The sequence below is a fragment of the Sus scrofa genome, chromosome 4 (assembly GCF_000003025.6).
Source record: "Sus scrofa isolate TJ Tabasco breed Duroc chromosome 4, Sscrofa11.1, whole genome shotgun sequence".
NCBI classification, from domain to species: Eukaryota; Metazoa; Chordata; class Mammalia; order Artiodactyla; family Suidae; genus Sus; species Sus scrofa.
In genome coordinates this window covers 115,765,348-115,777,494 of record NC_010446.5, presented here as the reverse complement: position 1 = coordinate 115,777,494, position 12,147 = coordinate 115,765,348, and the positions used below count along the sequence as shown (strand labels likewise).

Sequence of the window (12,147 nt, the reverse complement as noted above, 5' to 3'; positions counted from 1 at the left end):
TGCCAGTCTACACACACAGCTATAGCAACACAGGATCTGTGACCTAATCAGAGCAAGGATGGACCCTTAACCTACTGAATGAAGCCAGGGATTGAACCCGCATCCTCATGGATACTAGTTGGGTCTGTTACCATGAGTCACAACCTCTGAGCCACAGGGGAACTCCTATCAGTTTAATTTTAAACCAAAGAATTATTTTTAATTCTGAGACCTATTCAATACACATGATGTTATAGGACTTTTTCATTATTTCCAACTCTAATTTTAAAAGTTAAATATCCCTTTTTTTATGCAGAATTTGAAATTGTTTTGAGTTCATGATTTTTTGAGAATATGTTTATCTTTGATCTTCTCAGAAAATATTCCTATAAACATGCACAAGAAATCTGGTTGTACTTTATATTTCAAATTGTAATGTGAAAATTACTGCTTCCTAAAATATGCTCTTACTGTCCACGACAATATGTCTATTTTTACCTCTAAGTACTTGGTCACACTTGTCTTCTACCTTGGTCGCTCTTTGGTCTTTTCCTGCACTGTTAAAACTCCAGCCACTCTTTAGCTCAGGATCAACAACCTCCTCTCCAAAAGATGGATTATTCTGAGAATGTAAAGCATGAGGCTTCTTTTAAATATCTCTTACACAGTCTATGATTGTACTTGAGGTTTTCTACCATTATTTTCTGAAAGAATTATTGTGGCATTTGGCACTGAATTTTGTCCTATAAATACCTCCCTGGCTTCACCATAAATACTTCCAAAGTATAAATATTTACTGTATGAATGCCGTAATCATTAAGAATAATGAACACAATACAATTAGATAGATGCACTGGTCTTTTTATAAAGCATGTGAACACGATGGATATGCTAAAAAATTTAATACCTAAATGTACTCATGTGTAGTCAATAGAAATTTCCCAAATTTATAGGAGAATATCAACTGAAAGCAGACTTTCCATAGAAAGATGTGGTATAAAATTAAGAGAAATATATATTATCTTAACTGGATGCATTATGACTAAGTTACATGAAAATAACTTGTGGTTTTATGAAAAGAATGCTTATTAATTTCATAGTGAAATATATTTAACATTTTAAAATAATCACATATTTTCATGTATATCAAGCAGAAAAAGAATACTTATTTGAACCAATGATAATATGTATTTTTGTAGCTATTTTATACAGCATTTATTACAAAGTTTATCTATTTAAAATACTCCCTGGAAGCATTCCTAAGATTAAATTTCAGATTGCCAACTTGCTTGTGAAAACTGCATTAAAATTAACAGTAACAAATTTGACTTCTTGAAGTTAAAATATTGCTCATGATCATGTCACAGCTCATTAACTATGTAACAGCTAGTGTACATATGTATGCTACAAATGTAACTATATAACTGTTATGTAAAACTATGTAACAGTTTTTGTAGATGAAAACAAAACTTTTCCAATGTATATTTGTGCCCTACAGTACACTGCAATCCCATTTTCCATTAGTTATTTCAAACATTCTGTATGACTAGATATTTTTAATAACAGCATGCTCTGGAATGATTTTATTTTATACATCTATAAATGAAAGCCGAAAATCTCTGATGATACCTATTGATTAAGTACATGATATTACAAACTTACAAATCCTATTTAAATATCCCAAGGCCAAATTTTAAAAGAATGAGCCTTAGGAATCTTTAATCCCGACTGATGACTGAAGAAATTCCATTTAAAAAATGAAAATTTAAACCTGATATTAAAAAGAGAACCTATTTACACATTCAACAGAAGTGCAGTGAGAGTTTACTCTCTTGTGACACTGACTGGGAATAGAAAACGTATTGCGGCAAGTATCAGCCTGTGAGAAATTCACATTGCAAAATTGCATTTTTCACACAAAGGGTAGACATTTATAGTTATATAAAATTATTAAATTACTTTATAACTGACTATAGTGAAGAACAGAGAGCTTTCTAACTGTCAGATAAATAAACAATCACATCTAAGATGAATATGTTTGGGTTTAAACATAAGTTAAACGAGTAACGATAGACTCTTAAGGGTAAGATTTTTTTTTTTTTAATTGATCTTTAGCACTTCAAGTAGTTACTGGCACCCAGCAAGCCCTAGATAAATGTATCAACTCTACGTGTGATCTTTTCCTTTCCTGCACTGGAACAAACTAACTTTCATTTCACTCACTTTTCTCGCCAATAAAATGGGGACGGAAATAATTTACCCCCTGCTTTTTGACATTAATGTATAGATACATCTAAAGTTTTTTGAACAATATCTGTCTTTAAAGCATTAATGCAACCAACGTTAGAGAGCTCTACATGAACAGCTATATATTTCAAAACTGGATATGCCATCTCAAATGACTGCAGAGGTGAAACTTTATAGAAGAGAAAACTAAGATGTGAAAGTGTATATGGCATATCTAAGGCCATACTGTTAAAAAGTAGAATTTTTCCCACAATGTAACATTTTTAACCCTAATTTAAACTGTATACTCATCTCTCTATAGCACTCATAAATGTTTTTATCCACCGAAGTGCTTAACTGGAAAGAACTCACAGAAAAAGAAGCTAAAAACTATAGAAATATGTCCCCAATTTGTGATTTTAAATAGCAATGGGAACATAGCAAATTAAAAATTTTCAAAGGTATGTAGGAATTACATGAATTATAAGCACTATAATATCATGAAGTATTGTTATTTTAATATTCAACATTAACCACTACATACAGGTCATTTGTTTTCTTCAACTTAGGAGTATAAAATATCTATTTTTATAATTAATTACTTTATTAATTTATTTATTTTTCTTTTAACAGCCACACCTGCAGCATATGGAAGTTCTTGGGCCAGGAGTGGAATCAGAGCTGCAGGTGCAGGCTACAACACAGCTATGGCAACACAGGATCCAAGTTGCATTTGTGACCTATACCATAGCTTGCGGTAACGTGGGATCCTTAACCCACTAAACGAGGCCAGGGCTTGAACCTGCATCCTCACAGAGGAAAGTCTCGTTCTTAATCTGCTGAGCCACAACAGGAATGCCTATTTTTAAAAGGGAGGAATTTACATTTCTCTAATCAGTGACCTTCAAATTTATCTTAGCTTTATCCTCTTCTGCAGCCCTTTTCCCTAAACTCCCAATGGTAATGAAAGAAAAGTCAATGGCACCAGTTAATTTGCTTGAAGCAATGAAAATAGTGGTTATTTCTCTAATTCTTCACACACAGAAGAACACCAGGTAAAGACTTTCTCTGATTTTCACTGCCTGTTTCATATTCTGAGGCGCATTTGTAAAGTAAAAGAGGTAAACAGAGAAATCATCTCATCAGCATTCAGATAAAAAGCAGCCCACTAGAGAGAACAAACATAAACACAAGTTCTATGAACCAGAGCTGCGCAAGTAGAAAGCAAAAAAGAAAAAAGTCTGCCCTACTCTTTTTAAAGCCAAGTTGACCTTCAAGGTAATACTAGTATAAGATATTTTTCATCTCTGGATTATATATATTTTAGATTAGATAAGCTAAAAATTCAGATTAAAAATATCAAGGATTACCAGAATTTAAAGCATAAATTCTGAATGATTGAGTCAAAGTCCTACAATATCTCAGTCTTTGGTCATTGATTCCCTCACCATTTCTCTATTTGCCTATCCTGATTGGATGTCAAATTAGCCCCCTTAGGTCTACCTGAGTCTCGATGGGGAAAATGTGCTTTAATTTTAAAAAGAATAGCACATGATCATTTATTCAATACATGTAATTCTTCTAAAAACATGTCTAGCCCCTTGTTGGAGGAATTTGTAAAAGCCAGTGAAGAGAAGGTTCTCTGGACTAGGATGTAGAAAAAAAAAAATTAGAAGAAATAGGAGCTATGGTAGGAAGGGCATTTAAAATCCTAAGGGTAGAGGCAACAGGAAGTAATAGCACATAAAGAGTAAAAGGGAATCATCACGGGAGAGTCAGGATATAAGAGTCGTTGGAAATGGATAAAGACTGATATATTGCACAGCTGTGAAATCTTTGACATTTACATTTTAGCAGCTATGTATCTGGCCCCTCTCATATACATTCTCCATGTGAACTCCCACTCCTCCCAGGGAAAAAAATGAAATGTGGTTGTTAAGGACAGAGGGCTTTTACTAGCACACTGTGATATTTCTTTTCACCGCCTCATTTTTAGAGAAATATCTGTTGGCAACATGAAGATTCCATATGAGAAAAGAACGCATGGAGGAGGGATCACGAAGGGAATACATTTTCCTTGATTTTGTTTTCTGAAATATATAGGTGGTAGGTGCAATCGGAAAATTTGTTTGCATAATATATTTGTATATATTGTGCATGAGCATAAATATAGAATGTTAACTCTGTTTGTGTTCAACATAAGAGAAAAACATCGCACTGCCTTCCTCTCTTGCTGTTCAGCCCCTTGCTTCTTCCTGCCTTATGTGTGTGTGCATCAAGACATTCACTTAGTGAGTAAACCCCCCGAGATCAGGAAACATGCCCTGCTTTGATGGGCGCCTATTACCAGCTCTTGTGTACATCATCGTGCATACAGTGACCACTTGGTTTTTGCCAGACTTTAGAAGCCCGAAGTCACAGTACCCTGTTGGGATACTTTTGTTTGTCTCTAGCAGGGGCACTAAAAACTTCTCAGTACACATTCAATACCAGTAGCCAAACCTTCAGAGAACTGTGACCTTGAAAGACCAGTTCTTTGCTAAGAGGACAAACAGTGATGAACACTTCGACTATACCTAGCACATAAAAAACTGGCTTCTTGGAGTTCCCATCGTGGCGCAGTGGTTAACGAATCTGACTAGGAACCATGAGGTTGCGGGTTTGGTCCCTGCCCTTGCTCAGTGGGTTAACGATCCCGCGTTGCCTTGAGCTGTGGTGTAGGTTGCAGACGCGGCTTGGATCCCGCGTTGCTGTGGCTCTGGCGTAGGCCAGTGGCTACAGCTCAGATTCGACCCCTAGCCTGGGAACCTCCATATGCTGTGGGAGCGGCCCAAGAAAATGGCAAAAAGACAAAAACAAAACAAAACAAAAAAACAAAACAAAAAAACCTGGCTTCTCATAGATAACGCTGATTTTCTTTATAGCTCTAACTCCAACATAATTCCTTTGGGGAAAAAATCATTGTTTTCACCTTGCTGCCTTTGTTCTATCTTTTAATATATTGCTCATTATTTACTATGTCGTTTTATCTATTTCATATCCATTTTTCCTCAGTAAACTATAAACTGTATGTGGGAAATGTCCACCTAAAACTTCATTAACCATTAAACATGAAACAACATGAAAACTTCAGCTTAATAGATTGGCTAGTCAAATATTTATTTAATTATAGTTTTTCATAAGAAAAGACTTTTAGAGGCTTATATAGAAGACATAAGTAAAAGAATATAAATAAGAAATGTTAGGTAAGAAAAATAAATAGAAGTAATTTTTTACTGGCAAAAAAATAGGACCAACAATACTGGTAATTTAATCCTAGAGACTAAGGCTTTTCCCAATTGGATGTCTATGGTTTGGATTCCCAATTGGATCCATCTACGGTTTATGAAGTCAAAATAATGGGTCTTGCCCAGCATTTTAAGGAAGTAACTATGATAAAGTATAATAGATAATACTGAAATACATCATATGTGCTTTTGTATAGAGTTGAATTTCAAAAAGTCATAAAAAAAAGCCATAAAGCAAGGAGTCATCATCTCTATTGTGCCCCAAATTTGACTCCATGATTCCTATAGCCATAGCAAAAAGACAAATTTAATTTTCATAACAGTTATGAGAAAAACTAAAGCCAGCTAAATGCTCAAGAAACTACAAATACTTTTAAGGCTACAATTAGTAAGAGATTTTTTTTCTGAGGATATTCATAATAAGAGCCTGCATAAAAATTTTGCATATCCTCAAAAAGATCCTTTTTGTTGATACAACTGTACACATAAGAGTTCCTCTAAATACAACCCAATGGCATCACAGTTAGACCTGTCAGAGTTCACTAAATCCACTACTGCAAGCTATTATAACAATGTGATGCACATAACCTGGCCTGTGTTTCCAACTGAATGGATTATAAATAAAAAGAGTGGATGTAAAATATACCTATAAATAAATAAATACACACAAGCATGACTGTTAAACATATTTTGCTTTGTATGGGTCAGAGTATTGAAAGGGTATAGTGTTTAAGGTGCATAATTGTGACATGTACAAACTTCACAAAAATCTTACTATGAACAAGAACTGCTGATAAAAATCTTGATTAGGGCTTTTAGTTTTTTTTTAGTTCACTGATGTCTTGTGAGAATTTATTATTACTCCAGTATTCTAGAAATACACAGCACAAACATTCTCCTTAAGAATTATATTCTAGGAGTTCCTGTTGTGGCTCATTGGTTAACGAACCCGACTAGTATCCATGAGGATGTAGGTTCTATCCCTGGCCTCACTCAGTGGGTTAGGATCTGACATTGCCATGAGCTGTGGTGTAGGTCTAAGATGTGGCTCGGATCTTGTGTTGCTGTGGCTGTGGTGCAGGCTGGCAGCTATAGCTCAGATTCGACCCCTAGCCTGGGAACCTCTATATGCCATGGATGAGGCCTAAAAAGACCAAAAAAAAGGGAGAGGGGGGAGAGAGAATTGTATTCCAGGATAAAAAAATGTTAAGGATTCAATAGTATACCAAGAAACATTTATGGTCAATAAATACCTGTACATCTGTTTAAGCAGTTCAATCTCTGATTTATTCAAATTAAGCAGTGGTTAAAAAAGCACATACAGGAATATTAAAGCCTAGTAAGCTATAATGTTCATTCCTATAACTCTTTTCTTTTGATGAATTTTTCACCGAAATAGAGAAGGGTGAAGAGGACTTAATAAACTGAAACTGAGAGACAGACAGAGAGAGTTGCAGAGAGAGAGAGAGAACTTTATTATGCATATGGTTACAAAGTAAGAGATACACATATCGCATATCTGGAAATGAGTCTATGTCATGTGTTATGGATTTTTGTTTGCAAAGGCCTATGCACTTGGGCAAGTTGTTTACCTTCACTAAGTCTCAGATCTCTTGCTTTTAAAAATGGAAAGAATATCTGCTAGGTCAGGTTGCAAGAATCAAGATAACAATCATCAAGTACTTAGCATAAGAGTTGAAAGAATAATATTCTTAATAATTTCATTTCCCCTTTCTATTTCCTTTACCATCTACATTCTTTATTCACATCTTTTTTTCCTCAGAGAACTTAACCACTTAAATATTTTTCCGTTAGTATGAATAACTGTTGAATCTCCATCCCTCTATGTTCCTATGAATTTTAGTTCTGCATTTGCCATTACTCGGTCAATATCCCTCAGGTAAAGTTAACATGAGACTGATATAAATTCAGTCCTATCTCTTACAGAGCCATGGAGTTCTGCAGGATAGTCATGCCTTCATCCTTTATGATTTATAATTTCATTGTCTCTCGCCAACTGACCGGATAGTTCCCTCTGATATTTCAATGTCAGTGTCAAATATCAAAATAGAACTTCTTTATTGCCAAAGAAGTCACCACTCCTTCTTTCTTTCTTTTTTTTTTTTTTTTTACTATCAATTGAAAGGAATCCATAACAAGTCTTGAACTTCAAAAAATAAGAATTAACATGAACAAGTTTTTCTGAATAAATTATAGTTTACAAACATAAAAATCAAAAATGTTTTTAATCTTGGTAATTTGGAATAAAAAAATTTCAAAATCAAATTTCACATGTACATAACTGCTTTACATGGAGTGAACTGAGGCTTGTTTAGCACTTGCTATGGATTAGGAGTCATTATCATGAACCTCCTCACTACAGTTTACAGCCATTACAGTAAAAGCATAAAGAACTAATAACTGTGGAGCATGTCTTTCCTTTCGGTGTGGTTCCTTTCCAGCAACTCTGAGAAGCAATTTTAATTGGTTGGTGCCTGCAGAATTGGATATGTTAATTTATGATAAGAATAGGTTTTACATTCAAATAAACTCACAGTGAGCAACTGTGGAGCATTTCTATTAGCAAAATAAAAAAGCCTTTTGATTCAATACAAGGAACTCACAGTCTAATGAGAGAGAGAAACAATCATACTCTAATGCAATTTTTAAAATACAAGTCATAACGAAGAGCGCAGAGGGTGAAGAAGTTTCACTAATAACTGAAATGGGAGCAAACTGTCCAAAGATGACTTTAGAGAGATTTAACATTTAAGCCTGATCTCTAAAGATTGATAGAATAATTTTTCTGACAGAGAAAAGAAAAATGGGGTGTCCTGGAAGAAGTATACAGTATATTCTCCATAAAGCATAAAAAATCATGGGAGTATGAGAAGCAAGAAGTTCAATGAATTAAGAAATTGGGTAGAAACTATTACATCTGGAATGGATAAACAATAAGGTCCTACTGTATAGCACAGGAAACTATCCAATTTCCTGGGAAACCATAGTGGAAAGTAAGATAAAGAAGAATGTAAATATATGTATGATTGAGTCACTTTGCTGCATAGCAGAAATTGGCACAACATGTAAATCAACTATAATAAAAATATATGTTAAAAATTTGGTAGAATTAGAGCATAAGCTTTAAGGAAAATAAAATAGATGATAGTGATTGGAATCAAGTTTTGAAGATAACTGTTGGTCATAACAAAAAATTTGGTTTCCAAAGGCAGCATGGGACCACGAGATATGTATAAGCAGAGGAATGGCATAGGTAAGGATGTGTATTAAGCTTTAACCCAGAATCAGTGGGCAAAACTAACTGAAGAGGCTAAGAAATGGCATCAAGGAGATAAGTTAGGACAGTATTAAGCAAGGAGAGAAAGGAAAGGGACTGAACAAAGGTGGTAGTAGTGGAAATGAAGAAAAGGGGACACGCAGAAATATTTTGGAGGTGGAACTCATTTGACTTCAACTTGTTATATTATGGAAGTTGAGAGATTAGTTAAGGCAACTTTCAGCTTTTCGGATTGGTGAAATAAAAATGGGGGATGAGAAGATACCTCAAAAATTGGCATTCTGGCTGTTATTGGTAACTTCATAAAGACAAGATAAAAACGACGGTAAATTTATGGAAAAATAAGGCTGTATCTATTGCTTTCTGAGGAATTGATATGTATTCTCAAGAAAAAAAAAACCTGAGGTCAAAATCTGATATTTACTCACTTGCCAATTATTTTATGAGGTTACACTGACTAAGAAAAGCACTCTAGGTAATATACAAAATGGATATATGCCTTTCATATTTATGGGATTTTTTAATAAGCTTTGATAACATTCAAGTCTCACCAAGCAGTCAGAATCAGACAAAATATAATTTATTACCGCAGGTATTGTAAGAGGCAACGTAGCTCCTTCTACCTCCTGACAGCAGTGGTAAATATTTTCAATCATCTAAACTCTTCTGTTTCTGCACTCATTAGAGCATGCAATTAGTAGAAACCAGGCATTGACTGATTTGATGACATGTGTTTATTTTCTCAACCGCACACTGTGGGATCACAGCATGAGAGTAATGAAAGAAGAGCTTCAATTTGCAAGCATGGATAGCTGGCTATTTATTATAATCATACTTACAACTGGACCTGGTGGGCCCTGGGGACCTTCTCCTCCTTTCAGTCCAGGTGCACCCTGGGAAAAGGGGGAAAGCAAAGAAAACGAATCTATGTGAAGTGAATATTAATAGAAGGCGATGCATGACTGACAAAACGAGAATGTTAGGAAATGTTTGCAGACACAAATATATATTGCTGTTTGACTTATGACAATCAATGCATGTGCTTACATACTTCCCCTTAATTACTCATGAATCTTCATTTAATTTAGATCTAAAAAATGCTTCTAATAAGCAATTTCATTCACATGTTTTATGAATATGTTAATCATACCTGAGCTCCAGGAAGTCCTCGTTCACCTGGAAAGCCACGTAGTCCTGCTGGTCCATCTTTCCCTGAGACACCTTGAGGACCTGGGTCACCCTAAAGAATATAACACATATCCATCATAAGGAGAAATTTCTACATGTTCCCACAGACAAAACTGGGATTACTCGCTGTGTGTAAAGCCTGAATACCATTTAATAAAGAGAGTGCTGTGTGGAATGTCAGATATTAAAATGAACTGACTACTATCTACAGTTCAGAGTACATACAAATGGATGGTTTTATGGTCAATGGAATGTTTTCCTATATTGTTCAGTCAAGCCTTGAAGTACAATAAACTGAATGTTTTACTGATACATCTTTCTGACTTTCATGTAAATACTATGCCAACATTTAGACAATCTATGAACAAGTAATGAGGAGCTGCAATGAAAAGCAAATGGATGTTTTCAGCCAAGAAAATTCCTTGAGCATAGTGTACCTTTGCACCTTCTTTTCCTGCAGCACCAGGAAGACCTTGCTCACCAGGAGGGCCAGGAGGGCCAGGATGCCCCCGTTCACCTATTGGACCAGTCTCACCAGTTGGTCCCTAAATTGGATAAACTTCATTAGATTATTCTCATGATTTTGGCAAAGATAATACAAATCCAAAACAAATATCACTCCTTTTCACAAAAGTTTATCATTTTCAATTACTTTTATGATGTCCTAAGAAACACTTCATATAAAACACTAAAGAAGTCTGAAAGATTATGTGTAATCTTGACTAAAACCTGAGAATATAAGGGAAATATATAGATAAATTCAAAAAGCTGCTTTTTGTTTACTACTGGGATTGTTTCAGAGTGAGGCCAGACCAAGTATTGTTTTTGTTTGTTTGTTTGCCTTTTTGTCTTTTCCAGAGCTGCACTCACAGCATATGGAGTTTCCCAAACTAGGGGTCTAATTGGAGCTGCAGCCGCCGGCCTACACCAGAGCCACCGCAATGTGGGATCCAAGCCGCATCTACAACCTACACCACAGCTCAAGGCAACGCCGGGTCCTTAACCCACTGAGCGAGGCCAGGGATCCAACCCTCAACCTCACGGTTCCTAGTAGGATTCGTTAACTACTGAGCCACGATGGGAACTCCCCAGACCAAGTATTGTTAAAACTGTTTTTTCACTATGATTTTATCCTCTTCCCTCTTTTTATATATGGTGTCAAATAAGTTTAGAAGTAAAAGAGGCAGTGGTACCACACTGGTAGCTGTTCGATGAATCACTGGTTGATAGTAAGTTCAGGTCCCCTGGAACCCAAATAATCAAAGTGATTCTCTTTGGAATTTCTGTGATTGGAGCCCTCCCTGTTGTTAATCTATGTTCACTTGACAAGTCCAGAGAATGTGGCAGGGGGATCCTAAAGACCAGGAGTTTGGGTTGGCAGTTCCTCCCAGCCAAAGACTAAAACAAATAGCCCACTGCCTTAAATTGCTGCAAATGCCAAAGTGAAAAATGTCAGGTCATTTATGTGTCCCCTGAGTGGTGCTGTTTTGTGGTGCTAGAGTTTAATGAGCTTTCAAGTGTAAATAGAGAATGGTGACCAGTTGCTCTTTATCTCCGCTTAGAATAAAGCAAAATGAAGGATTTAAGTTAAAGATATATAAAGGGAAAGTTTCCAGAAGCTAAGGTCATTAAACAGTGGAATGTATTACTGAAGTTGCTTATGGAATACCATTCTCTGTTATTTTTCTAAAAATGCAACAGATTCTTACCTTTTGATCTTGGATAAGGAACACATTTGAGCGTACATTTCTAGGTTTAAATTCCTTTAATTTTATATTGCTGAAAGTTTCCAATTTATCATTAATGCATAAACAGTTTCCCCTGAGGAATTTTTCCTTAAATATATGATCAGAATTTTAATAGTAAGGAATGCAAAACTGACCCTAATTTAATGGTTATCACCACTGAGACAAAAATGAGCAGTGATTCACATGACTGCACAAAAAGAAAACAAAAAAACCCCCAAAAAACAGAGTATCAAGTATTACAATCAACATTGCTTCTATTAAATCACTTCCTTTGTCCTAACCTGAGATATGGTTACATTTGAAATAGGCTATTGAATTTTTTTCTTTTTTAGCTGCAGCTGGGGCATATGGAAGGTCCCAGGCTAGGGGTCAATTTGGAGCTACAGCTGTCGGCCTATGCACAGTCACAGCAATGCCAGAT

At 35.5% G+C, this 12,147-nt stretch overlaps 1 protein-coding gene across 1 annotated transcript in view; it reads right to left on the bottom strand.

Moving 5' to 3' along the window:
- The window catches only part of COL11A1 (collagen type XI alpha 1 chain), a 203,299-nt gene that overhangs the window by 64,185 nt on the left and 126,967 nt on the right, over positions 1-12,147 (bottom strand). Inside the window, 3 exon segments of the mRNA XM_001929372.7 lie at positions 9,630-9,683; positions 9,941-10,030; positions 10,416-10,523. Coding sequence (XP_001929407.6) covers positions 9,630-9,683; positions 9,941-10,030; positions 10,416-10,523 — 252 coding nt within the window.